Source organism: Aplidium turbinatum, chromosome 18 (genome assembly GCF_918807975.1).
Source record: "Aplidium turbinatum chromosome 18, kaAplTurb1.1, whole genome shotgun sequence".
NCBI classification, from domain to species: Eukaryota; Metazoa; Chordata; class Ascidiacea; order Aplousobranchia; family Polyclinidae; genus Aplidium; species Aplidium turbinatum.
Window position 1 is genome coordinate 19,691,655 of NC_137489.1, and position 27,474 is coordinate 19,719,128.

The 27,474-nt window shown below is 37.5% G+C and overlaps 1 protein-coding gene across 1 annotated transcript in view; it reads left to right on the top strand.

Moving 5' to 3' along the window:
* The first annotated feature begins 14,816 nt into the window (after nucleotides 1-14,816).
* Nucleotides 14,817-27,474, top strand: part of LOC145787967 (semaphorin-3F-like) — a 29,338-nt gene continuing 16,680 nt past the window's right edge. Inside the window, exons 1-2 of the mRNA XM_082599806.1 lie at nucleotides 14,817-14,902; nucleotides 16,189-16,340. Coding sequence (XP_082455932.1) covers nucleotides 16,232-16,340 — 109 coding nt within the window. The 5' untranslated portion in view covers nucleotides 14,817-14,902; nucleotides 16,189-16,231. The remainder of the gene's footprint in view (nucleotides 14,903-16,188; nucleotides 16,341-27,474) is intronic.

Genomic DNA, 27,474 nt, shown 5'->3' on the forward strand with positions numbered 1-27,474 from the left:
TAAAGAGAAAAAACTAACATCAGACCTGGAAAAAAAATGGCCACACAGAACATTTGCTCTTTCAAACTTAATCTATATCTGAATATGTTATAGCCTTTACAGGTGGTCTCAGAAGTAACAAGAACCATAGCTCCTACTGGTAGGCTGGCCTCCTTATTTAACTGATAGTGTGTGCAATTACCAGAAAACGTATTGTTGCATGGATATCACTAGAAGCTACCAGGTCTCAATAAACACCCTTCCTTTGTCAGTTTGTGCACCAGTACACTGGTAACAGTGGCCTACTACTACTACCATACTGCATTCATTGGTACAAATACTTCACACCTGCATGCAATGCCATTTAAAATCCAAGGTGTTAAATGAAAGAGAACTCAACTAAAAGAACAACAGAAAATTCAAAAATTTAACATAAGCTAGAGATGATAAGACATGCTGCATGTAAAGAACATTTAGACCTGTTTCCTTTAACTTTCATCATAGCCCAGCATACCGTACTGTACACTGTTATAGGCCTAGTGCACCTGTGTAATGTGTATCGCCTGTTGCCCGGTACCCTATCTAACGTTTTGACTTCTGTTGCAAACCAAATTAAATGAATAATCTGACATAACTTACGGTACCGATAATGAGGTTCTTGCAAACAGTTCCCAAAACAAATTAAACTACGGTAGGCTTGCCTGGTACGGTACTCAGTTCTGTGATATTTAGGCTAGTACTGCAGCCAGTGCAGAGTGGTACTGGTAGATCAAGAATCTTTGCTGTCCCAAACCTACTCAGTACTGCCTAGTCACTTACAAACCTCATGGCTATTTTTTTTTCTTTTTGCGCAACGCTCAGAGTTCAAGATGGATACCACTACATGGCTAATAAGCTGGTCAGTGGTCACCGGAGCAACTTCGACTGCCAGAATTTTACACGGCTTGCTGTTTCTGCTGAAAACATAGTTAGATTAGCTGCGCCACTAGCGGCGCAAGGTGTTGCTTAAAAAACGGCCACAACTTTTTTTGCCAAGGGTCCCTGGCTGGAGGAGAGTGATAATCCTAAACTAGAGGAATTAAGCTTTCCAACGATACTAAATTTGTTAAGGTCGCAATTTATTCCAGGCGGCCCTATATTTTCGCATTTTACGCTCAGACTATAGTACGATTTCAGTTCGTGAAGTAGTTTGTTTTCTATGTTACGCTTCATTGGTTGGCTGCGGGGGAAAGGTCAATTGCTTGTGAAAGCAACTTGTCTTGTTCTTGTTCAGCACTTAGCAGTTAGTAGAATTTTCGTAAAAGCGTGGAATTACTGTTAAAAAACAAGGATCTGACTGTTATATTTTGTTCAAGTTATTTTTATAAGAAAAACAACAGGCCAAGTGATACAATGATAAGCCACTTATTAATGGGCTCTTGTAACTGCACATAAGCTATGGCCCTTGAAAGAACTGCTGGTGTGTTATGGTAGGCTACTGTGTTGGTGTGAAAGCAAAATGCTGAAATGCTGTTGGTCTACAATTCTGATAGACTTGAAATTCCTTCCTGCGTTACTGTGTCTTCATAATAATAACTAATAAGTGAGAATTATTGTCTTATTTGCTACAATACATAGGTTTCCGTAGTACGGCCTTTTTTGCTACCGGTAGCCTACTTGTGAAAAAATGTACCATAGTCAACTTGGTCTAGTTTGCTAATTACTTTAGGTTATGAATCGAAGCTACTGTACGTTTTAAATAATTTTTCATATAGTATATAGAGACATTTCAGTGATATAGGCCAGTCAAGCAGTAATGTAATGTGGTATAGCCTAGTTATTTTATATTTTCTGTTAAAGCATAGTAGCTGATTCGAAATGATGTACAAGACAAATAATTAATCATTAAATCAGAAATGAACTGGTTTTTTGTGTCACTAGACTGCCATTGTAGTTGTATTGTGTACGGTATGCTTGGGAGCTGGTATACAAGTCCCCCCTTGGCAACTCATGACAAAGAGGAATTGACCAAAACATGTGGATTGAAGTGTGTGAACAGTAAAGTAAAGGTAAAGTACTTTCACCCTATATGTTTGGTTGAGTCCTGTCTTTGTCATGAGTTACCAAGGGGGGGGGGGAGGGGGGACTTGTATACCAGCTCTTATGTTTGTACTTGCTGATAATTTGGTCACTTTTATGTTTATAACTTATATTCAGTTTTACCTTTTTGCAACTGCTGCTTTTATTGGCATGCCATGAAATATTTCACCAAAACAAAGTTACATGCTCTTAAAGACTTTAATCACAAAAGAAAGAAAAATCAATTAAAGAGGATTAACTTTTCAAAGCTTTGTTGACTACCACAGGAATGTCGACTGTAGTATGGCCATTGGCCAGTAGTGAAAATGTTAGTTTGAAGTTTGAAAAAACATTGGTTTGACATTGATCAAGAGCAATTTTTATGTGAAGGAGGTTGCTGGTTTTGGTTGGTTGGCTTGCTAGCTTGAAGGTTGCTGGTTTTGTTGGCTCATTTCTTTCCACAAAGATAAGGGTTAAACTGTATGGTAAAAAGCGGCGGTTAAATACCTTTGTAACATGAATTAGTGGTGTGATACTGATCAATATAAGCTCAGCCTCATGGGCAAAGCATGATGTCTATCACTGTCAAGTGTCAATTCTTGCTACAATCGGCTGCCAAGAAACATAACGCAATTTGTTGTCTTTGACAAGACACTTATTCCAAATCTTCAACCATCAGGCATAAGCTTGGAAAAAAAGCAAAAAAAATGCTACATAAACATAGTTGGTTTTGCTATCGCAGCCTTTCTTGGCACCTTTAATTTGGCCTTGGATTCTTCACTTTTGTCTGGATGGCACAATCATAATATGCGAAAAACCTCAAAGCACACAACATGAAGCATTCTCATAAACAGCCGAGTGCTTATCAATTACAATGAAAACTGTAAAGCAAATGTGTGTAAAGTTATTGGCGATATCTAGACATAGATAGCAATCTGAGATTAAGATATTGCATATGCACTTAACTTTACAATGGACATGAGTTATAACAATAAAGCTAATGGTTGATAATAACCCTGATCAAATAAATAAAATGTTCATTTTTTGAAATGATTGTGGCAAGATGCCGAAATAGTTATACAACAAGATGAACCAGCACTTAAATTGCCTAATGAAAAAATGAAAATGCCAAAATGTTGTGGACCATTTAGTGATTTAGTCAGATGAATTTTTTATAAGATAATTTGTGGTGTTTTGTTTGGTTTGTTCAAACAAAGTTGGCAGAGCAAGCAATGTTGTTGTTTCTATAATACCTTTATTTCAGTGTAAAAAGCTTATCTTTATTTGAATTTTATCATTTATTTTCAGCAATAGTGATTTTTAGGGCATGTAAAGTCTCGGAATGGCCCGTTTCGGCTAGTCCGATTCGGCTGATCCGATTCGGCTAGTCCGATTCGGCTATTACCCTTTTCGGCTACAGCCCGATTCGGCTAGTCCGATTTGGCTGATCCGATTCGGCTAGTTCCCTATTGGGCTACAGTCTTTAGCGGTTAGTTCCCTATTCGGCAATTTTTTGAAAATCCAACGATAATCCTTCTGTAATCCAACAAAATCCAACATCGTTTCTTTTGCATTCCGACAAATTTAGCGAAAAATGTTTGAATAATTAAATTTCTTTTACAGTTGAAATTATCGAAGCTTTAGATGAGTGGGGTTTTGACCTAACCATTGAGATCTTAAAACTAAAAAGCGAATTAATTTTATTTTTGAACTATTACTGTTTGCTCAGATGAAATTGACATGTATCATGCGTCGCCGTCTGCATGCAAACTTAGAATATATTAGAATCCTCAACTATTACAAAATTCTAAATCCAACGACGCTTTCTGTTTATTTACTGTAGAGAATTTTGTATTTTGATCTCGAAGCTTTAGATGAGTGGAGTTTAGACCTAACCACTGAGATCATAAATCATATTTATGACACCGGTTACATCCCTAGTGATACGGTACGTTCCATATTCATAACTTTACCAAAGAAAACCGGAGCAACAGAATGGTCACTCCACAGAACAATTAGCCTTGTGAATTACGTAACAAACAGCTTACTCCAAATCATGTTGATGCGATTGAGACCAAAACTACAATCGGAAATTTCAACAGCACAATTTTTATTTGTTCCAGACAAAGGGACCACAAAAGGAATTTTTACATTAAAAATGATAACAGAGAGATGTGTCCGATCTCCAGATCTTATCAACGCTTACAGTGAGATGATTTTGAGAGACATCGAACATATGAATGGAGTAAAGGTTGGGGTACAAAATGTAACAAGCTTGAGATACGCTGATGAATGATGATACAGTCCTGATAGCAGAATCTGCAAACGATCTACAGGACTTATTAAATTGTGCTGTCAATAACAGTACACGAATGGGTAAGAGTTAAATTCAAACACAGAATGTATGACCGTATCAAAAATGAAAACTTATCCAAATTGCAACCATACATTCAATGGTGTGTTGCACTCAATGGTGTGAAACAAGTTGATAAATTGAAATATCTTGGGTACACTAGAACTTGCGATGGCAAAGTGACACTGAAATTAAAAAGAGAATCGCTATAGCAAAGGATACTTTCAGTAAAATGAGCGTAGTCTTCAGGAATCGCAACATGACAACAAAGACCAAAATTAAACTTTTGAAAGCATATGTAATATCAATTCTAACCTACGGATGTGAATGCTAGACAATAAGTAACGATATGATAATAAGAACAGTTAGAAGGCGCCAGATGCAATTTGTAGGTCATATTTACCGACAGGGAGATTTGGGATGGGAAAAAGAAGCAGTGGCCGTCAAAGATTAACTTATTTAAACAGATTGAATCAATGGGCCACAAACACAACAGTTAAAACGAACGATTTTATACGAATGGCAAATGACAGAAAAGATTGGAAGACCATGATCGCCAACGTCTGTATCAGATGAGACACATAATCATCATCAATCGTTTCTTTTGCATTCCGACAAAGAAAAATAAATTGAATTGAAATTTAGCGAAACATAAAAAGCGAATTGAATTTATTTTTGGACTATTAAATTAAAATGTTGCTCACATAAACTTGACATGTATCCTGCGTCACCGTCTGTATGCAAACTTAGAATATATTCGAATCCTCAACTATTACAAAATTCCAATCCCTAGTTTAACAAGTCAATACAATCAATACGGTACATAACAAGTAGGGTGGGTCGAAACGGACTTTTTCTCTGATTTCATTGCTACAAACTTTCTTTCTTGCGAATAATCATAAAACGACATTCCTGAAAGTTTGAGCTTGATCGAACATCGTCTTCATTTCTAAAAATGCTGATTCTTGCCAGTGTTCACTACCTGTGAAATAAGTAGGGCCAGTAAAAGTCATTAAAGTCATATTTTTTTGGTAATGCAGAAAGTTGTCAAACCGATAACAGTGAAACAACGACGTTTCTACGGTGTCTATTTAAGAAGTTATAAAGTCATAAAAAGTTATATTTTCTGTTTTAGATCATAAAATATGACTTCATTTTTACTTCAAAATACAAAGATTGAGCCGGAGTAACTTTGTAAATGCAGTTCAAACAGCTCCTGTAGACATTGAACTTTGATAATAATTTGTGGAAGGGAGGCAATGAGAGTTCTCACGCTGAGTCTCACTTAGCATTGGAAGCAACATTTTTATTACTTTCTGTAGCCTAGTAATAGCGCTTGCTGTTTGATGTTAATTTGCATTGTGACATCATCTTGACACATTATTTTGCAACACACAATCCAGTCTCTGAACATTATAAACACTTGCAGTAGGCCGCTACGTCGCTAATAAGCTGAACCGTCGTAACTCCAAAAATGCAGTTTTGAGAAAATTGAATTTTAAAGTTCACGCTGTGTTTGCTGTACATTGTTTGATCTTTCTAAAAGTTCTCTAACGGAAAAACATGAAAACTATATATACATTGTCTTTCATGGAGCTTTGTTGTTGAAAAAAAGATAATTCTTTTTTGCAAAAATTGAACGTTAGAAAAATGAGTATGGACATACGATAGTTTAACAATAAAAAATTGTCGAAATGTAGTTACAATAAAACAGCAAAATTGTTATGCGAAATAGAAAGAAATATAAGTAAGCCTTGAATATCAACATGCAAAAAACGATTGAAAGAAAAATTACCTAAAAGAAAAGGGAGTGTTAACGTGAAACGTGTAAAATTACTTTCAGAGCAGAGTATCGTAAGTCCCATTTTATTATTTTGCAAAACTATCGTAACTCCAATTTGCGATAGTTCATCATTCTGTATCATCAAAACTAAAGCAGATGGACTTACGATGCTTTAACAAAATAAACTGTAGTTTATAAAGATATCAAATCAACCAAAAACGCAATTTTGAAAAATTTGGACTTACGATAGTTCAGCTTAACGGCGACTAAGTCAACCAGTGCTGAGACCTCAAGAGTCAAGGGTACTTTTCGAGTACAGAGCTTTGACTCGTACTACTAAGTAGCTGGTTTGGTAGGTAGGCCTACACATAGGCGCCGACTTTTATTTTTGCACGGGGTGGCAGATAGCACAATATGGCAACCTATAAACTTTCAAACTGCATGTTTTTGTTTGATTTTTACTAAGCATTCGAAAATTGCATTTTTTTAATTTGAAAATAGATATTCATTTAGGGGGTGGAGCTAATTTTATTTCCGAGTATTTTATAGCTGTCATAATTTATAGCGATATTAAGCAGTTTAAAATTTTTCAAAAAAGATTTTTGGGAGAGGCAATGGAAAGATCGTATTTTATTGATTAATAAATCCCATTGTAAACCTAACAAATGTAACAATGACTTATGAAAAGTAACAAATAAAACGATCCCAACAACAAGGAAATAAATCGTAGCCACGTGTTGCGTAATCTTCACGTAGCTTGCTTGATGTTACGCAAGTATCATGCTTGTGACAAAAACAATCATTTTCTTCGCAATACTGTATTGGTTCACCTCTTGCTTTACGTTGACTTGAAGCGAAAACCAATAATCAAAAAAAGATTTAAACGTCCGTTCAAATTACATTTATTTGCAGTAAGTAATGTAACCTAAACGGGGTGGCTGCCATCATGCCATAGAGGTTATGGGGTGGCGTGGCTGGCCACCCCGCAAGTCGGCGCCAGTGGATGCATTAGACATTTGAATTTTTGTAGTGATTTTCAAGTGAAATAGAAGTGTTTTGTTAGTTGTTCGAGTGTGTTATTGTTCAAAATACATGTAAAAACTTACATACGAGTTATTAATTAGAGATTAGCATAAATTTGATGCTTAAAACAAAGTCATATATTATCATATATTTCAAAAAATAAAGTCATATTTTTCAATTTTTTAGGTAAAAAAATGGCCCTAGTAATAAGTAATAGCACAACGTCACTATCAAAGCAGTTGTTATTATTAGGGTAGGGCAGTCCGTGGTGCATTCCCAGGCCCAACGTCAATGCAGGTGAACAACGGTTGCAATTATTACAATTCAAGTACTTGACATTTCTTGGCACATTTTCTCAAATGATCAAAATATAGTCATCATAACACACATTATTACCTGATTTGTTGCCACACAAGTGTTGATGCGAGCCTTGCATTTCTCATCACGTCGGGAACAACGCCAGTATTTCTTAAGCCCGTCTGGACTATATTGAGCTAGTTGAAACATGTAGCCATCATGTAGAAAAACCTCACCTTTGCGCTGCGTACTAATCGATTCCTCTGCCATGATCAAGTAACATCAACTGAGAGTCTAACGAAGGAACTAACCAAAGGAATTTCAGGTCATGTAACGCCGAAACCCAGGTTTACTCTAAACTGCCACTTAGGTTTTAACTTCATCTTTTATTGCAAACGCTATTTGGCAACTGTCTTTTTTTCGTTGACACGTTTTCGCTGAGACTTTATCTCATTAACCCCTATTGGTAATCATGAAAACTGTTGTTTTCATGTAAAACACATATTTTGAACGAACCCAGACATCAAAACTCGTCATTTTTACATTGATTCAACGTCTGCAGACGTTGAATGAATGTAAAAATGACAGATTTTGCCGTCTGGGAAGGCACTCAAAGGTAAACACTGGATAAAATGCAAGAATGCAAAAGATACCATATTGTCGAATTAAAATACAAAATTCTCTAAATAAACAGAAGAACCGGACATACATTTCTCTGTTATCGTTTTTAATGTAAAAAATTCCTTTTGTGGTCCCTTTGTCTGGAACAAATAAAAACTGTGCTGTTGAAATTTCCGATTGTAGTTTTGGTCTCAATCTCATCAACATGATTCGGAGTAAGCTGTTTGTTACGTAATTCACAAGGCTAATTGTTCTGTGGAGTGACCATTCTGTTGCTCCGGTTTTCTTTGGTAAAGTTATGAATATGGAACGTACCATATCACTAGGGATGTAACCGGTGTCATAAATATGATTTATGATCTCAGTGGTTAGGTCTAAACTCCACTCATCTAAAGCTTCGAGATCAAAATACAAAATTCTCTACAGTAAATAAACAGAAAGTGTCGTTGGATTTAGAATTTTGTAATAGTTGAGGATTCTAATATATTCTAAGTTTGCATGCAGACGGCGACGCATGATACATGTCAATTTTATCTGAGCAAACATTGATAGTTCAAAAATAAATTTAATTCGCTTTTTAGTTTTAAGATCTCAATGGTTAGGTCTAAACCCCACTCATCTAAAGCTTCGATGATTTCAACTATAAAAGAAGCGATATTACAACATTCTCTAAATAAACAGAAGACGTTGTCTATTTTATGTGAGCAAACAGTTCAATTTAATAGTTCAAACATTTTTCGCTAAATTTCATTTCAATTTGTTTTTCTTTGTCGGAATGCAAAAGAAACGATGTTGGATTACAGAAGGATTATCGTTGGATTTTCAAAAAATTGCCGAATAGGGAACTAACAGATAAAGACTGTAGCCCAATAGGGAACTAGCCGAATCGGATCAGCCAAATCGGACTAGCCGAATCGGGCTGTAGCCGAAAAGGGTAATAGCCGAATCGGACTAGCCGAATCGGATCAGCCGAATCGGACTAGCCGAATAGTAGCAGACCCGTAAAGTCTATTGTTGCAAGTTGTCATAGTTCAATAAAATCAACATCAAGGGTCAATATAATTTAAGCGGAAATAGTTGTGTGCAAGAGGTATAAACCCCAATTACTCCATATATTCATCTCACCTGTATTGTCAATAGTTTAGTTGTAATTTTTAAATATTTTTGTTGCTAAAGTTATAGTTTGTGCTAATCAGTCTTTGAAATTAGCATATTTTTGCTTTGGCAAAAACGTTGCCGAGGCCCAACGGCAGAAGTCGAAATTGCCTCGGCAATTATTGCTGTGAACGTTTATTACGAAAAAATTGTAGGCTACCACAACATGTAAAACGAGAAGCGAAAAATATAATAGAGTAGTCTATCAAGACCGCATTGTTTGATTTGTTGTGATGTAATAATACCAAAAGTAGCGATAAAGCGAGCAACGCGATACGCACGCTGTTACGATAATTCATGTTAAATAACTCACGGGGGGGGGGAGTAGCCTATCTTAATTTTGGGTTGATTCAACGTTCGAGTCAGCACAAATCGATTTAATTTTCTTGACCGGTTGTATTGCATAACAACAATGCCCAATAAGAAATGACGGCGACGACGTCATTTCTTAAGACGCTTGAAGACGCAAAACTTCCCGTTCATGAACGCGCGATGTCATATGATCGGAAGCATTACTTTTCTTTACTGCCGAAGTACCATTTATCCAATTTTGTACTACTTTTTTAACTGGGCCCCGTAGCTTTTCTAATTCCGATTTGTTTCCGTCATAAAATTCTCTACAAACTTTGCAAAATACTACAGCAACTTTTCCTTCTGTCCCCTCTGTTTCATAACCTATAGCAGGTAAATTCCACTTTTTAACTGTATCTTCCTTTACCATGATTTATATTGGCAATGACACTGGTAAAGAATAAGCATTCGATGAAAGAATAACTTTTGCGTAACAATTAAGCCAGCATTTATAAGGTTGCAAACTTTTTTTATAGTTCACATGAGCATTGTCAGCGCATAAAATTGCACCTGTTGTTGTTACGCAACCAGACATCTATCACATACCGCAATTAACAAAGCTCACTCTAAAGCAGTGGTTCTTAACCTATGGGTAATTACCCACATGTGGGTAATTTGAAGATAGCAGGTGGGTAATCAGCTGAACCAGAATATATAGAATTAGATGTAACAAACAATGTCACAGCTGTAAGTGGTAAAGTTGCTTTATTACTTACACTTTTTTTGATGTTTTGAGTCCCTTCAAAACAACCAAACAAGCACAGTGATATTTTATCATTTTTAAAATTGTTTCGTCATAGTAATTTATTCAAAAGTGAGAAAAACTAACTGGTAAAGGTGATCAGGTACTATGACACTTCCTCAAGTAATTTATTTTCTCATCAGTTTTGTCGCCGGTTTTATGTATTTTATTTTTGTGACATAATAATAAGATTTTTCTTGTATAATAATCAGTTCAGTTACAGTTGTTTTATGAGCAAGCTTGATGGCTGCGTTGCTGTTTGAAGTAGTATAGCTAAGTGTACATTTAGAGTTAGTGTTGAGACGAGCGAGCTATATTCTTTTGAAGATGAAAGCTTGGAAAAATTCTGGGGAAAGCATATCCAAAAATCACTAACATTGTTGACCATGTAGCCTATATATATTCTACTTATCTCTGTGAATCAGCAATTTCAAGTGTTGTTGCTTTTTGAAATCAAAATCCCGAAACAAGCTGTTAGATCTGGAGTCAGATTTGAGTTGTGCAGTATCCAAAATCGCACCCAATATTGCATCGATTGTACACAAAAAAAACAAGAACAAATGTCTCACTGACACTATTGATGTCGTTCTTTGCATTAAATGTTATTTTTGTTGAATAACGCTGTTCTATATTTTTAATACGGCAAAATAGATAAAATTAGATTTTGGGTAATCGGACTTTGATCTGGACAGAAATGGGTAATAAGGGAAAAAAGGTTAAGAACCCCTGCTCTAAAGGTTAACGCGTTAACCTATCACTTACATGTATTCGACGTCTGTTGATGTTGTGTGGTTCGTTGTGAAAGCGTTGTGAAAGCGGCGCGATCGTTTCTGATACAGCTGGACGAGATAACGGAAGGCGAATGCTTACAATAATTTGACGTCTACTGGCGTTGAATCAATGCAAATAGGGTGATATTTCTATAAAAGAATCAATTCTCCCAGCTGGGCACATGTCTAAGCGCCGGCGAAGTAGAAAGTAACCCAAATAAAAACATCAAGCAATAGTAAGATTGATTCAACCTCCTAGTCTGGTGTGGTCTAAGAAAATTAGGGTTATTTTTGTAATCTTGTGGTCCTTACAAGCGCTCGTGTGGCCTCGGCATTTTTATTGCCGAGGCTAATGCGCCATTCATGCATCTGCCTCGGCAAATGCCGAGGCTAATTTCGAAGACTGGCTAATGCATAACTTCTTCTGGTAGTGTTGTCAGGAAGAAGCATTACTGGTCTACATTTAAAAAACAATTTTTTTTGTTAGTAGTCAATGCATGCCACTTTTACTTTTATCAGCAACTCAGTTGAACTTGACTCAGCTCATTTGAATGCATTGGTGATAAGTGTCTCAATAATATTGCTTTTGGAGAGAAGTACTTTCGCAGTACCACAAGCAGAAAATTGACAACAACTTAATACAATTGAATAACATTGTTGATGGGAAGACTGAGAAAGGGAAGACCATAGAAAGACACAGTAAAGGATGACTTTTCAAAGAAACTTAAAAATTGAAGATGCCAATGATAGAAAGAAGTCACTGCAGACAACTGGTCAACCTTAATGTTTTGGGATGAAGAGAAGATGGCTTCTTTGCAGCAAAATGGATAGAGAATAACATCCCAAGTCCCAACAATACAGTATATTACCGCACAGTGCATATTAAAGTCAAACGTTTTCAGCAAAACTTTTTCTCCTCATAAGGAAATTGTGTAATACAAGTACAGAACATGTATATCTTGTTGATTTTGCAATTTCAGACATCTGGGTTTGGTGTTTGGGCATCACTGTAATTATTGATAATATTTAATAACTGCATACTAACACAGCATAGGTGAGTATCAGGTGTGGTCTTTAGATAAAACAATAGTTTTAAGTTGATTAGGAGTCATCAGAAACAAAGTAACTTCATCGGCTAATTTTGTTTCGTATATTAAGACTTCCTGGCACTCAATGGAATAGCAAGTTTTTACTTGATTCTTGTACGAAACTAGTTTTCAAACCTAAGTAAATTCAACTTCCTCAACAAGACAGTTGGGCTGGCAGCGATAACATAATGCTGATTGGTAGATTATTTCATTTATTATTAAACCAGCAATATGCTGACTGTTTCATTTTATTAAAATTGTATATATTTAATTTTGCACTTGTTGAAAGTTATTTGTCAAAAAACTGAACAAAACAAACTTAATTTTTTTTTCAAAGTTGTGAGGTACAGTATTTGCAAATGCAAATCTTGAGTTTGTTTTGTTGTGTTGACAGAAGTATGCTATCTTCAATATATTTGTTTGTACATTTACATAAGGACTTGAATGATAGCAGTGCTCTCTTTGATCTATGCTTGTGACAGCGTGTTAAACATAATTTTGGCTTATGTATGATGTTTGAATAATGGCATGCTTGATTCATGATTTGGATGGGGCTAAATACAGTGGAAAATCCTTAGTATGTTAACATCATCAGTTGGGAAGGTGCTGTTGCTGCTGAAATGCTTATTTTGTTTTCATTAAGTTAATAACTGTCGTATAATTGAGATCTTTGTTTGTGTGAATTATACACATTAACAGTAAGGTGCAGGTTAAGCAGCCACTGATTACAGATGTTCCAATGGCAAATGATACTTGTCTGTGTTCACTGAGGTTTGAAGGAATGACAGAAGGAATTAATCTTCAAGCACAAGTGTTGCATTGCATAATGCATATTCTGAAAATGCAGTTACTCTCATTTTTCTCTGAGTAGTGTTGCAAATATGATTCCAGCTATTAAGCTCATTTGATACTAAGCCATTGGGCATTAAATGACTCCATAATTTTGTTAGAAGTCTTTTGAAACAGTGCAATGGTGCATCATACAAAGTACATAACCACTTTGTGCTGTAGCCTTGTCCGTTTCGATTACCTTCAAACAGCGTAATGTTATGTAAATACTTCTTTTGGTGCTGCATGAAGGGACAATTCTGCGTTGGTTACATGTTGCTAGATGTTGATTTTGAACTTTTCAATTTCTTGTGCCTGAGGGAGTGTTTGAAATTGATACTTTGTATGTTTGTGTCAGTGTTTGCTTTCAATAATACGCTGGTGATGAAGCAATAACTGCCAATTCCGTTACAAAACTGTCATTTTATTGGTTTTGATGTCTACTAGCAAAGACCAATTGCTTATTTAATGATCACTTGGCGACCTTGGTTTGTTTCATACATCGGTCACTGTTGATGAGCTCTCTCTTTAAACTCAAGAAGCTTGTAGATTGGTTAATGAATTGTGCAATTGCTTCCTGAATGATTGATAACCCTGTTACCTTTTCACACAGCTGATAGTGAACGGATTCAGCCAATCTTTTGACTCGATACACATTCACTGAAAATGACGATAGAAAGCTTGTTCTTGTTGTACCTTCAAATAGATGCGTCCGTAATATGCTATACAGTATAACACAAAGTGTTCAATTTTAGTCACGTTTTTTTAGAAGCAGGAAAGATGAAATCTATTGTTGCGATAAAACAACAGTAGCTTGGAGTGACGCCCAGAAAAGAATGAATTATTTAATTTTAATTTTGAATGATGCTTCTTGTGATGAAGGTATCTTTACAACAACACAATGCGCACTCAGAGAACGTCAGCTGATGGCCAAATTAGGTAGCTGGTCGCCACCCTAAAATATCTGACCAGGAAGTGCTAGTTGTTTCTTTTAAATATTGTGTCGTCATTACTTCTAATCTTGATACACCGGGTGTAGTGCTTGTAGGCCATTCATGATTAAAGGACGTCTCCTAACTGCTCATCAGGTTCACAGCAGTGTTACATTTTAACAACAACGTAAACAGGCGTCATTTGCCATGCATGATTTTATCGAGGAGGACATAAACTCTTAATTAGTAAAGTACTAGAGGTGGTAGGAGGAACACGTTGCGTGAGGTTTCGAATGCAGGCAGCTGCTTGCCACATATAGTTCCTACTATTTAGTTGCAGCAGTTCAAGAGGTGTTGTATTACTTTGTACCTTTACACATGGATGTGCATTGAAATGTGTGAAGCGCTTTGTGAAAAGTGTGACCACCCTTCCAGACGGCAACACCAAGGTGCTAGTTTCTTATAAGTTGAAAGTTTTGAAACACATTTTACGAATTTTCTCCGGCTTGAAGGTCTGAAAGAAACATGTATTGCCAAATTGTTACTTCTGATAAGAAGGGAGCTCTTGAATGTTTTTTATTTTTCCAGCTAGCAAATTGGTAATTTTTACATTGATTCAATGTAGGACAAGGGAGGCATCAAATTGTCCATGGGACTCCCTGTATATTGTTAGCAGCTGTGATCACACTACTTTCTATTAGAATGGAATTAAAATTTTTCTCAGTTAGAATTGCACTGCCAAGTGTAGCCTTGTCAGCAGTAGATAGACCAACGTGTTTAGCTCCTGCATGGACTTTGATCAACGAAATAAGACTTGTTGACACCAATATTTTGCAGTTCGCTCGTCATCCATAGGTGTGGTGTTTACCATCTGTGCTGTGAATTTAACAAACTGACACATCACTGACTGCTGGAATCATTGGTAAGTGACTGCTTGTGAGCCTGTGGCATTGTTCGCATTTTATTATGTTTTTATAATTTTCTAAAGTACATTTTGGGTCAAATTAAAAAAAATGTAGAATCCCACCAAACAAGAACTTTCACAGTATGCCATTTTTTAGCAATTTCTAAGATGACCAGAATATGTAGACTGTGAATACTTTATTGCTTTTCAAATATTGTTGTTTTAACTTTCTACAATCTACATGATCAGATTATGAATGCGACAATTTTTAGTACACGATCATTCACTTCGCCGAAATGCGCATCTGTTTATAAATGCCAGAATTGTGCTCTTCTCCCAATGCTTTGTTCACCAAGTACTGTTCCTTGAATTTTTTTTTGGTGTAAATTGTAGAACCATCGGTAAAGCTCTTTTTCAACAAGCCTTTATTGTGAGACTTTGAAGGGTGCTTGGCCGGAACAATGATGCGTGGTTGACTTGATAGTAACTATGTCGTATTGTCATTGTAATGGATCCCGGGTGTTATCGAATACGTCAAAGTTTTTATTTGTTTTACATCTTTGCACAACTTGAATTTGCTTGATCTGATTTGCGGGTTGTTGGTTCAAGTTTATGGCGCCACAACTTAACGGTTTTTAAATTGGTTAATATTTAAATTTCTACCCATAGCTTGTTAGCCACCTAAGCAATGTTGCTGCCTGTCGAGTTTAAGTATTGTAAGTTCTACCCTGTGCCTGGCAATGTTTTTACTCCCGATTTTAACTCTCCAATAGGAAATGCAGTAATGAAAAGCTCGTTATAATTACATTCTGTCTTTGTTAATGGATTGAACTATACAATTAACTACTCTACCAAGCCATGAACTCGACTAATTGTTTGTGATGACGTTGTGACTGGTCTATTAGCGATGTGGATTGTGGAGACGAAAGTCTTAAGTTCTATGGGACGAGTCGCTTACGTTGCGGCTTAAAATGTTTTTTGCTAGGTTTTCCCACACTTAGCCTGTGCCTGGTGATCCAGTTAGTTTTTTGTAATTTGCGATGTGTTTTTTTTTTCAAAATATTTGTTAAAGATTACACCAGTTTGCTGAATTCATCTCTTGTAATGAGCGTTGTGGAAAGGCTTGAATGTGCAATTTCCTGTCATATGTAACCTCACCAACAGTGCAACCGCGCCTGGTTCAGTAGAATGATGCCACTCTATTTATTCATGCATGGAATGTGAAGTGATGAATATAGTGTTGCAGTAAATGTCAATGAGTGATTGGAATCTTCAGTATCGCTATAAAATATTTGTTGTTTTAGATTGAAGATTACGAGCCAAACCCGGCAGATTGCAACCGAAGGAATGTCCTGGCCTTATCTGTACATGCGCTTATGGATTTCCATGATGCTCTACACACTACTTGCCGCGCAAGACAAGTCTTCTTTTCCGTACGTCATGGTAGAACAACCAGGTAGGTTGGATGCTAGGCTGAAGGTGTGCTGGCCGCTTTGGGTTTCATTGAAGACGGTATCTTGTTGACGATTGAAGAAAAGTTACTTTGCGTTCTGTAGATGTTGATTAGTTCTGTACACTGCTTTGTAAAGTATACGTTTGATAGACGCTTAGGAAATTTGAGATACCGCAGGCGGGTATCAACAGCATGAGTTTCTCGTTTCGGACCAAAATTTAATGCATGAAATGTAAAAATTGTTATCAAGATAAATATAATTGCAGGATTGTGACTTCTCCCTCTGCCTTTCAAAAACAATGAAATACTTATCACGTGATAACATTTTGTATTTATTTTGCAGTAACATTTTTTTTGTTCATTTTGCAGTAACATTTTACTGTAGTTGTAGTAATAGATTTCGCAAGATCTTGATCCCAACAAAATATCTGAACTGTTTATGCACTCTAATTTGTGAAACATTAAAATGTATTGCTAAGAGATTACGTTGAATTCAAAGCTTCTGTAAATTTAATGTCTTGGCAACTCATAAGCTCCTTAATCTGCATCGTCGTCTCGTATTGGACTTGCTTCGGCCACGCCTATGATAAGTTCAAAGTCATCCACAATATGATTTGCGCCATGAACTGCGTTGACAAGGCGATAAACAACTGTTGGTACTTTTAAAAGCCTGGTGGCACAAGAGGCTAACTGGTTTGGCTTAATTAAAGTAAAAAATAGAAAACCCCGTGGTTTCAACAAGTTGATATCCGCGTTTCGGTGAATGAAGTTTAGTGGATCGATGCTGTACAATTGTTTGGTGACTTCTGAATATGCGTGACAGTGATTGATAACCATATTGTGTGACATCCACGTTTAAAAACTTTCTTGCGATGTGTTTCTCTACGAAATTGCAGTTCTGCACCGTTATACAAATTGAACTCTCATTGCCACTTACATGAAATGCTTAGATCAATCTATATTCAATGACTTGTATCATACAGTGTAGGATTCACTTCCTGTGCTGTGTGCAATACCCTCACGCAGGTTTAACTTTTTTAACGTTTAATCAACTCATGGAACACTTCAATTTTTGTAAATGCTACGCAAGTTTCTTGTTGAAATGAGATCTATTTGTAGTTACACATATCATTGGATTTTCGATGACCTCCTTTGTTAGGTTCCTTTCTGAAAACACTGTGTTAGCGACTCAGCGAAATTTATGCCTGTTTGCACTTTGCAGTTTCTCAATTGTTAGGCAGCGTATATAGTTTCATTTTGGCTCCAAAACTTTTATAAAGGAACCGATAAAGAAACCAACATGAATGTTGAATAACGTAATCTGGTCTCCCTGAATCGTTTCGTATGTTTTCGTTGTCGTGCCTTCTCACACTAACACGACATGTGGTGTTTGTCACTGAAGCTATGGTTGGACTTTTGTGTTATATCCACACTTTGGTGTTTACAGAAAGCTTGTTGAAGGTGTTGAGAATGTTTATTCGAGATGTCTCCTTGTGTGCATCTTTTTTGATTATTAGCATACCCGAAAGTGGAAGCACGAAACTGTTGAGATTCTGCATTTGTGATGTCATGTATTTGTGAAACGTACGAGCAACTTTATCTGGCCATTGATCCCGCTTCTTGTTTTTGACGATGACATCCTTGTGGCTCTTGATAAAGCTGTTCAAAAAACTTTCTGATTGCATATTCCAGTTCCCGGTACTGTGTCCCTTTCAGCTTTTCTCTTTCCGCATGCACTACATATTGCCAGAGAGAGCACAAGATGAGACAAGCTATGAATGAAGCCAGATAGTTGATATATGGCAGTCACTGTGTGTGTCTATGAAACGGATTCCGATCTGTTCTGCCCATCTTGCTTTCTCATGCTTTGTTTCAATTAACTTTCGGATTATTTCAATTCGTAGGCCACGTTATCCATTTCAATGAACTGATTGTTACAATAAAGTGTCTAGCAACAATACATTTGCAAGATTGTGTTTAGCTGTTAAAGCCATTTTCATGTGCTGTTTTATTATCAATCACATCTTGTGATAGTTTAGCTTAATTTGCACCAGTAGAACATCTCATATCATTTAATTTAATGCCTGGTGAACAGCCTCATTCAATTTTCAAATAAAATATCTTTAATGTGTTTGCCAAAAGTTCACTAGCATGTGGCAAATATCGCAGGTTAACCAACCATCTGTGAGTCTTCAGAGTCTACCATACAATTCACTGTTGAGTAACAAAGCGACTACCGATGCAGAAAAATCGATTTTGTATTGAAAATAGTTTCTTATTGTGTGACATTTGGCATGGCCACTCTGTTGGGGGTCTCATTGCAGCACACAACCAACACAACCGTTGTTTCTGTTAGTCTCACAACGGAGTCCTTAAGACGATTACTTCCCCAGGAGAGTGAGCACAACGAATGCGTATGTGTGTGAATTTGTGGATTTTCATATCAAAAACACCTGAGCAAATTAAACATCACATCATGATTAAATACAATACATCTTAAGGCGTTCAGCCGTTCAATGTATGTAAATGTTTCGACCCTGGCTGCTGAACGCGACGGACCAACCAAAACTGTTTCACTTTTTCATCACAGGTTTTTTTAATCTGGACTGGAAGTGGCACTGTTCTGTAGTCATTCCCATGTTATCACCTGTGCAGGCCCCTGTGATTAATTCTACAATATTTCTGCTGTTGTGCTTACTGTTGGTGCACTATATTTGCAATCGTTGTGAACGTGGTGTGGTCGCTGGCCAGCCTTGTTTCGCTGGAATTGGTCATGAAAGCCACTGGAGCTTTCTCAACAATGAAATTCAAAGCCAAAGCAATCCTCCCTTATTTTTGCTACACAGATAAATTCATGTTTTAACCTTCATAGTTTCAGTTCACTGCACATCATTCTTAGGAATTAAATTGAAGTGCCAGGCCGCTACTACGTCAATTGATCTTCCATTGCGGCGTCGACCTTACATTGTAACCAACTTACAAATGTTACTTTTCTAAATTGAACCTTGTTTTATGTGTGAATGTTTTATGATGAAACATGGCTGAGCTGAAACGTATTGATAGCACGGACCTTGAATAATTTTTGCCTTGAATATTTTGACATCCAGGAATCTGTTGTGCAGGCAACTTTAAATATTGTTCCTTGAAAATTCAACGCCATAATAAATTAATAACCGATGCCGGAGATATTGGCTGTGCGGATGTTAACAATTGCAAGTTGCTGCTGGTGCGCATATGCCAGCGATTATTTTCAGTTGGTTAACGTTCAGACCGTTTCTTGCTGTTTTATTTTGAGCCATTTCGGGCTGTTTGAAACTAAAACACATTGTTGAAAAAGTTACTTTTAATAGCATGAGTTATTCCATAAAGCATGCAGCTGTGTACCGCTGGACACCACAGACGTGGAATAGAAGGCTGCATTGATTTCACGGCGTTTATCTCTGCACAAATAGTCAGTAATTTGCGGGTGACGTCACCAATGAGTAGCGATTCGTTGCCTTGTTTATTCAATTTGCTTGCGGGTTCACCGATTGCATTGTTACTGGTTGGGCGCGAATTCGTTCTCACTGTGACAAATCCTTCTTGTCATGCCAGTTTTTGCAAACTGATGTTGAAGTTGCGTTGAAGACGTTGCATCGGATTACTATGAATAGTTTTCTGGAGTTGAGGTGTCAATTTCTTGGTTGGTAAGCATTCATCTGTTTTATGAAATGTTTGCGTTGCTATAACGCTGTGCGTTGGAAACCAGACGTCATTCGAGGTTCTCTTTCATCTTCTTCAAGGATTACTTGAAGTTTTTTGTAACTGCCTGAAGCATTGTATTGAGGTTAATGTCCACACAACCCTCTTCGTTTAGCGAATTCTCGGCCAAAAGGCGAAGTGATCGCATTAAAAACCGTCCGCATTTTTCCATTCTTTCACAATTTACATTCCACTTCACTTTTCTTTAACTTAGCCCCTCGCATGCATTCGCACCTCTTGTGTTTCTGGTCTGGGCTGGTTTTTATTTTGTTTTTTCTTATCGCTTTTTTTACTTTCACATATTATTGAATAGATTTACTGCTGCTTGCCTTGAAAGAATTGTGGTTTCATAACTCGAAGTTGCATGCATCTTTACTGAAGTGTGTCCGCGTTTTTTGAATAGTTGCTTCACTTTGCTTGTTGTGACGACAATTATCGTCGACCAAGAATCCAAGGTTGTCTACCTAGCTGGAAAATGACTATTTTTACATTGATTCAAAGTCTGCAGACTATGTGAAAAAGACACTTGAAAGCTGGATACTCAGCGTGGGCGCTAAGTCATGCTCCGTCATAATGATGTATCAGCGAGTGTGGGAATATTACGGATTTGATGATTAATTTGTTTTAAACTTGTGGTGAATTTCGTGATTCACTCTACACACTCGCTGACCCTGATCGTTGGGTTCTTGCGTCACTTCTTGAATGTGGCTGCGCATCTCAGCTTTACGGCAACTCATACAATTTGGTTGGTGGACGCGATGAACTGAAGTTAAGTTGCGATAATGACTATTATTGTTTGGTACGATGCCTTCGAGAACAGGTTTCTTAAACGAAAGAAAACAATTAATTATACTAAAAACTTGACATAGTACAGCAAAGTGTAATATTTTTCCGATTTCGACCACTTTGCAACATAAAAAAGTGCTTCATTTTATCTTAAACTTTTACGAATTTAAATGACTTTTCACAGTTTACATTACCGGGTTAGTTGGGCTACTAACATGAGGTATAGTTTTCTTATATAATATTTTCTTTACACCAGTTATGTTGCTTTCATCGATCTCTCCGCGATGATGTCTGACCAAGAAAAGCAATGCAACTTAGTTGGATTGATGTGGTATACAGGGGTTGGACAAAAGAATTAAAAGTTGGGTTCTTTCACCAACATTCTATCTAAATCTTTGAGATACGTCTGTGTGGAGGACAACGGTTTCTGTATTGCAGAAGGGTCCAAAGTTCGGCCCGAGGACCACAACCGGACCACACCCGGACCACACCCGGCCCCCCGATACGTTTTTGGTATGGACCGCGCCTGCTGTTGCACAATGTGTTATTTTTGGCTCGCAGACACAGAAATCATGCAAATTCAACTTGCATTTTAAAAAATTTGGTGAAGTTGCATTTCTTACAGACAAGGGAGGAAAGTTAGAATCATTGTTGCGTCATAATAGAGAAATGAACTATTATATTATTGATCATTATTGGCTGGAGAGTAACGAGTGATATTCATTCATTTCATTACTTTTCTTTTCTTCCTGGCAAATGCAATGACCACTTTCGAGATATTGTCGCAAATGTAAAGGGCTTATTGCTATTCAAGTCTTTCTGCTTGACCCCTGATTGATAAGGCTCCAGCTCATCTGTAGCCAATTGAGCTTTTTTGCAAAGCCGACAGCAACTTGTTTCTCTCTGCCATGAGTAGGCGTTCTCGGTTATAAATTTAAACAAGAAGTGCTCGAGATCAAAACAAGAACGGCTTGAGATCAAAACTGAGCAGCCGTCAACTACTTGGTATTTCGCTTGTCTACTATTGTCCCAACTTGACCTGAGTATTGAAATCAAGAGGTCAATTTCATCCTTTATATTAAGACAGCTGTTTTACAAAGTTTCTGGATCATGTGTTAATTTTTGATGGAAAAATAGATAACTTGTACACTAATATCCCTAACTTATAATCGCCTGACTTATCATGCCATGATATCACGCCATGATATGTGTACCACAAAATATTTAAACCTGTATATTGCTTTGTTGTATGAAAAGGACATTAAATAATGTGAACATTAAATAAATACAATATTACTATAAATGCATCTTTCTTTACGCAAACAAGATTGTCCGAGGCTGTTGGCCCGCTGGCACTTCCATATTATCAAATCTGGCCCACCTGGGAAAACGTTTGGACACCCCTGCTCTATTGTTACTCCTAGACGTACCACCAAAGTCAATAGCATTTACGTCTTGGTATTGTGGTAGCCATACAAGCAGCATGCTCAGAAGCATTGTTGTCCTGAAAGATGTCATCACTATCAAGAATATTATTTGTGCTGTTGATTATAAATATGATATCTTAAATGTTCAAATAATGTCAACTGGCGATTCAATCATACGGGCAACGATCGAAAGATTTGGCCACCGCAATCATCTGCTACACTGATATTGTCGTCGAAACTATTGCTGACCCTCCTCCATCTTGCACTGTAAGAATGCAAGCAGGGTTGTAGGCTTCTCCGGGCTGCCTCCGTATGTAAACTCCCCTGCAGTTTGAAACAATTCCGAGAATATTAGGCACTTTTATCTGTCCTCTAATTTGGCTATTCACATGTTGAAGCAACTCGAGTCTATTGGCAGCATTGCTCCATGGATTTCTTTCAGATTTGTTCTTTTTGAAGCTCAGTTAAAACAGACAGTTTATCTAATTTCTGTTAATTTCTATAACAGGATCTTGATCAATAAATTAATCTTGAAATTAGAAGTTAGAACCAATGATTTCGTCCAGTCCTAGTACTTGCGATGTTTCTGATGGGGAATTCTTGCATCAGCATCTGCTGTAGTGTGTGTTTTTATTTTAGTCAAATCTTGTGATTATGTTAAGAGGTGTTGGGTAAGTATCCAGCAACACTCCTTCTGACAATTTAGTTTGTGGCAGATTTTCTTCGGATTGTAAGTCTCTGAGTTTAATTTTTGGTCTCTCTACTCTTTATTCGACCGAAGACTGACTTGATGTCACTGCAAACTTTACCAGCAAAGTCGTAGGCTACACTCAGTCTGATGGCTTAAGCTATACAAGATGAACGGTGAGAAAATATTGCTGTATTACTGTTCACTTATATCCTACTGTATATACCGTCGGCCTTTGCCGAATATGAGTCTTGCGTGGTCGACGACCACTGGTCGTTTGCAAGCCTTATCGTTCATGATTGTTTTTTGCTAGAGACCGAGTAAGCCATGACTGAACAAACCTTTATGCAACATTATACGTGGCTTAAAACATGAAAAGAAGGTTGCCAGTCTCGTAGCACTCTGAAGTCTGACTCTGTACATCACTTGGTAAATGCTGCTGGCACGTTATTGCAATAGTATTCAAAGCACATTGATAGTGACACCACGGTTTGTGCCACACTCAATAGAGCGATGACTGTTATGCATGTAGTTTGGTACCTTCAATAATACTCCGCGAGGCTGTGGCATTGATGGGAGAGGGAGAACCACTTGTAGTGTTTTCATCGCCTTGATCGGCTATGCATTATGTATTAGACCTGATGAATAATAAAACGCTCCTGCTTCGAAGACTATAAACAATTATGTTGACTCTCTTCGAGTTTCGCGCTGTGACGTCATGCAAACGTCTCGCCTGGTTGCATTGTGGGAAGTTTGCGAGTTTGAGTTGCACAGACTATGAACGTTTGCTGTCGTCACAGAGCTTCGACCTTGCCAGCGTGTTAGTCAACGTGATCAGCATATGGAAGCATGGAACGCCTGTTGAAATAAGTTGCACGCAATCAGCGCTATGGTGACCCACGACATTCACGACACTGATGAAATGCGCACTAACTTCACTAAGTAAATTATTATAGGACCGTTTAGTGTAGAGTTTTACTTGCTCCACCATTGAAACGTTACAGGCACAATTGATTTATTTTTGCTGTGTTGGTGCAAACCTTTCTAGTTTTTCATGCGCACTGCGGTTGTTACATCATCGTTTACGAAACTGCTGATTATATTGTTGATTGTTGCCTGGATTGGCTGAGGCAGCAAGTTTAGTAACAAAATTTAGTTTCAACTAGTTTCTGTCTTGTGACGAAGATGTGGATACAATACATCCCATTCTTATTTGGCTTGCCGGGAATTCTCTATTCAGCAAAGTTTCGTGGTTTTGTTGATTGTGCTATTCGTCACTTATTTTATCGATTCGTGCAATTGCTTTTAAGGTCATATTTATTGAAGTGAGACCGAGCGCGGCGGCAGAACTAGGATAACTTGCCTCTGCCCTCTTGTAAACAAGTCATGATAACCAAGGCAGTTTGCTTCCAGCACAATGCTTCAGTTTTCAAACAAACTGCACTGGGCAGCTACCTAAGCTCGCAAGCACAGTCTGCTTTAGGTTGAGCTTTGGCATCTTTGATGTGTTTCATTTCGTTCGGAAATGCTTGGCCCAGATTAGGAATGTAAAGTTGTGTTTTTCAAAATAATCTGCGACGAAAAGTGTGGATTGTGAAGGCCGCACGTGGCAATTTGTTACGATGAGACATCATCACGAGGCTGGGTTTTTTTTTTCGGTCATTGACCAATTTTTTAGCAAAATGTCCGAAAAAAATATAGTCAATTTGGTCAAAATGTCCGAAAAAATATACAGTCAAATGACTACATATGACCAAAAATGACCGAAATAAATAAAAAATGACTGAATTTTTTCAAGTCATTTTGGATAAATGACCAAAAAGTCTCCACGAAAAAAAAAACCCAGCCACGAGGCACCCTTTGCTGTGCGAGCCCTTTACCACAAGGAATATATCAAGCAGATGCATCTCAACACGACAGATATCCAGTACGCTTCTATGAGCGTTTGTGCGATCATCCGATTTAATTAAGTTTCTTTCATTAACGGCGTGGCCTTTGCTTATAGAGTTCAACTTTCCATTCATGACTTCTTTACCATGTATCAAACTAATTACTTGAGAACGCCGTTCCAGTGTTAAGTTACGTAAGAAACTGAAAAGGAATACCCGGTACTGCTTATCCGGCCCAGCGACGTCACTCTTCTATTCACAGCCGTTCAATTGATGTCTCATTGCCACAAAGTTGGGGTTTACCTGTCTCTGCTATCCGGTTGTACTGCCATGTTTCAATTGCTTTTAGCCTGTTTTGCGATGCTCCAAGGTCTTGGCAATGACGTCAAGTTATACAATGTTCAATAGGTTTGTGGCGAACTTCCTGTCTGTGGCAATATTCTTATGGTAATATCCAGTGTCTAAAGATAGCTCGAATTAAAGACTCTTTGAAAGATGCGGCCGCTCCCTTGTCGCCGCTAAGACTCGTACTTCTATTGTGAGGTACACGCAAACACAACAGATTATCATAATGACGCGTGTAGCCATTGTCAAGTACGCGCTTTGTTATAATGGTCGCTGGTGTTGCCCAAAATCATGCTCTTGGTTGGTGCAAAGCACATATTTTCATTTTCCACCTTATTAAAAGGAAGACGCCATTCAGCTGAATAGAGGTCAAGTGTGACGCGAGAAGTGTTTGATTTAAAACATTGTTTCTTCAGCGCTGGATTTTTTTTCCGCTGAGACTTTTCGGTCGTTTGTCCGAAATGACTTGAAAAAATTCGGTCATTTTTTATTCATTTCGGTCATTTTTTCTAATGAAAGTATTTCCTTTTTGACCGAATTGACATTTTGACCGAATTGACTTTATATTTTTTCGGACATTTTGACCGAATTGACTACAGTATATTTTTTTCGGAAATTTGCTAAAAAATCGGTCAATAACCGACAAATGACCGAAAAAAAAACCCAGCTTCAGCGGGTATTATTACTAGTGATGCGCCGGAAGCAACATTTTGGCCGGAGGCAGGATGTTCCGGCCAGAGAAGCTTCCGGCCTTTGTTAATACCTACCTCATACAATCAATGTTTTAACCAAGCAGTTGGCAGTAGCGTTGGCAAGGTGGTCCGGAGGGTATTTTTGGACCGGGATGATTTTAAGAGCTATACTCATTCCAAGGGGCCTGGGAACTTGATCACCTGGTATTTTTACAGACTTGTTAGGCGCTTTTATTGCATTAAACAGGTTCTTGAGCTTACCTTCCTTAGACATATTGTATTACCAAACTGTACATAGGCATAAATGAATGGTACAAATAAATAATTTCCAAGTAAACAAGCACCGCAGAATAACAGCACAGACTAAATTTTACAATAGAAACAGTGTAAGGACATGCGAAAATCATACATATGTCATTCAATGAAGTGGGGAATACTAGAAACACGAGAGTGAACATGGTGACGGAGAGAAGACACTCCATGACCACAATAGAGTCTGCAACTACTTTCACCGTTACCTTTGCTACAATGTCATCCTTTCTTTTTGTCTCATTTATAATCTTTTGATAATTATCATAATGAATATTGATAACAATTTTCGATGCAAAGTGGTTGTCTACATGCGTGTCACATATAAACTCTACACCAGAGAAAAGATATTTCTTTAAAACCTATTGCATAGCCTTTCGGCAAGACAATTCACATTTGCGTACTTCTTAAAGGGATACTAAAGGAAAAACCTGACTTCGCGATTTTCCACGTTCTTTCTGTCATGCTACCATAAAACGATTTTCAATAAAATTTTGCCCCATTGCGGTCTGACCACCATTGCGCGCGTGCTTTTGTCAGAGCTTTCAATACAAGATTGGGCTTGAGCAGCAAACATCAGATTTCAACATCAAAACATCAGATGTGGTAACGTGGCTTTTGTTATTGCTGTCTTTTGTGACGTATTCTCGAGCGGTGTTTGCACTTTCGGTTATTTTGAAAAAAATGAAAATAAATGAAACATTGGACTTTGGGTCTTGCCAGCGCCATTGAAAACAATTTTTTTTTGGTAATTTTTCTTGAAATGTATTCTTGAATGTTCAGTTTACGCATTTTAATGCTTATTTCCCGTTTGAAATTTTCATTTAGTAGACCTTTAAACAACGTCTAAAACAGCAAAAGCATTGCAAACCAAATCTGCAAGTGGCTGAAAAGGCACAGTGAAGCCACCCCTTGACAAATGCTGAAAGTACAAAGGAGCTTTAGCTGCAAAATCAACTGTAAGTAAAGTTTGCATATTGCACAGTTGGAGCTTTCACCAAGTTTTTTCTTTGCAATGTAGCAGGCTATTGAATGTAAAGCCAAACTTCATCACTATCAGAAGATAATGTTGGGCGGTGTGCCTCAGTTATGTCACTGAAATCATATTCTGTCTTTCTGCAAGAAATCTACCAGTTTATCAGGTTGTGTAATTTTGGTTTTTTTTGTGGAGGTGCTGCTGGACTTGGTTAAGATGATGGGCGTTTTGATGCTTCGATTGAGTGAACTGTCGCAACTGGATGTAAATACCAGTTGAGATTA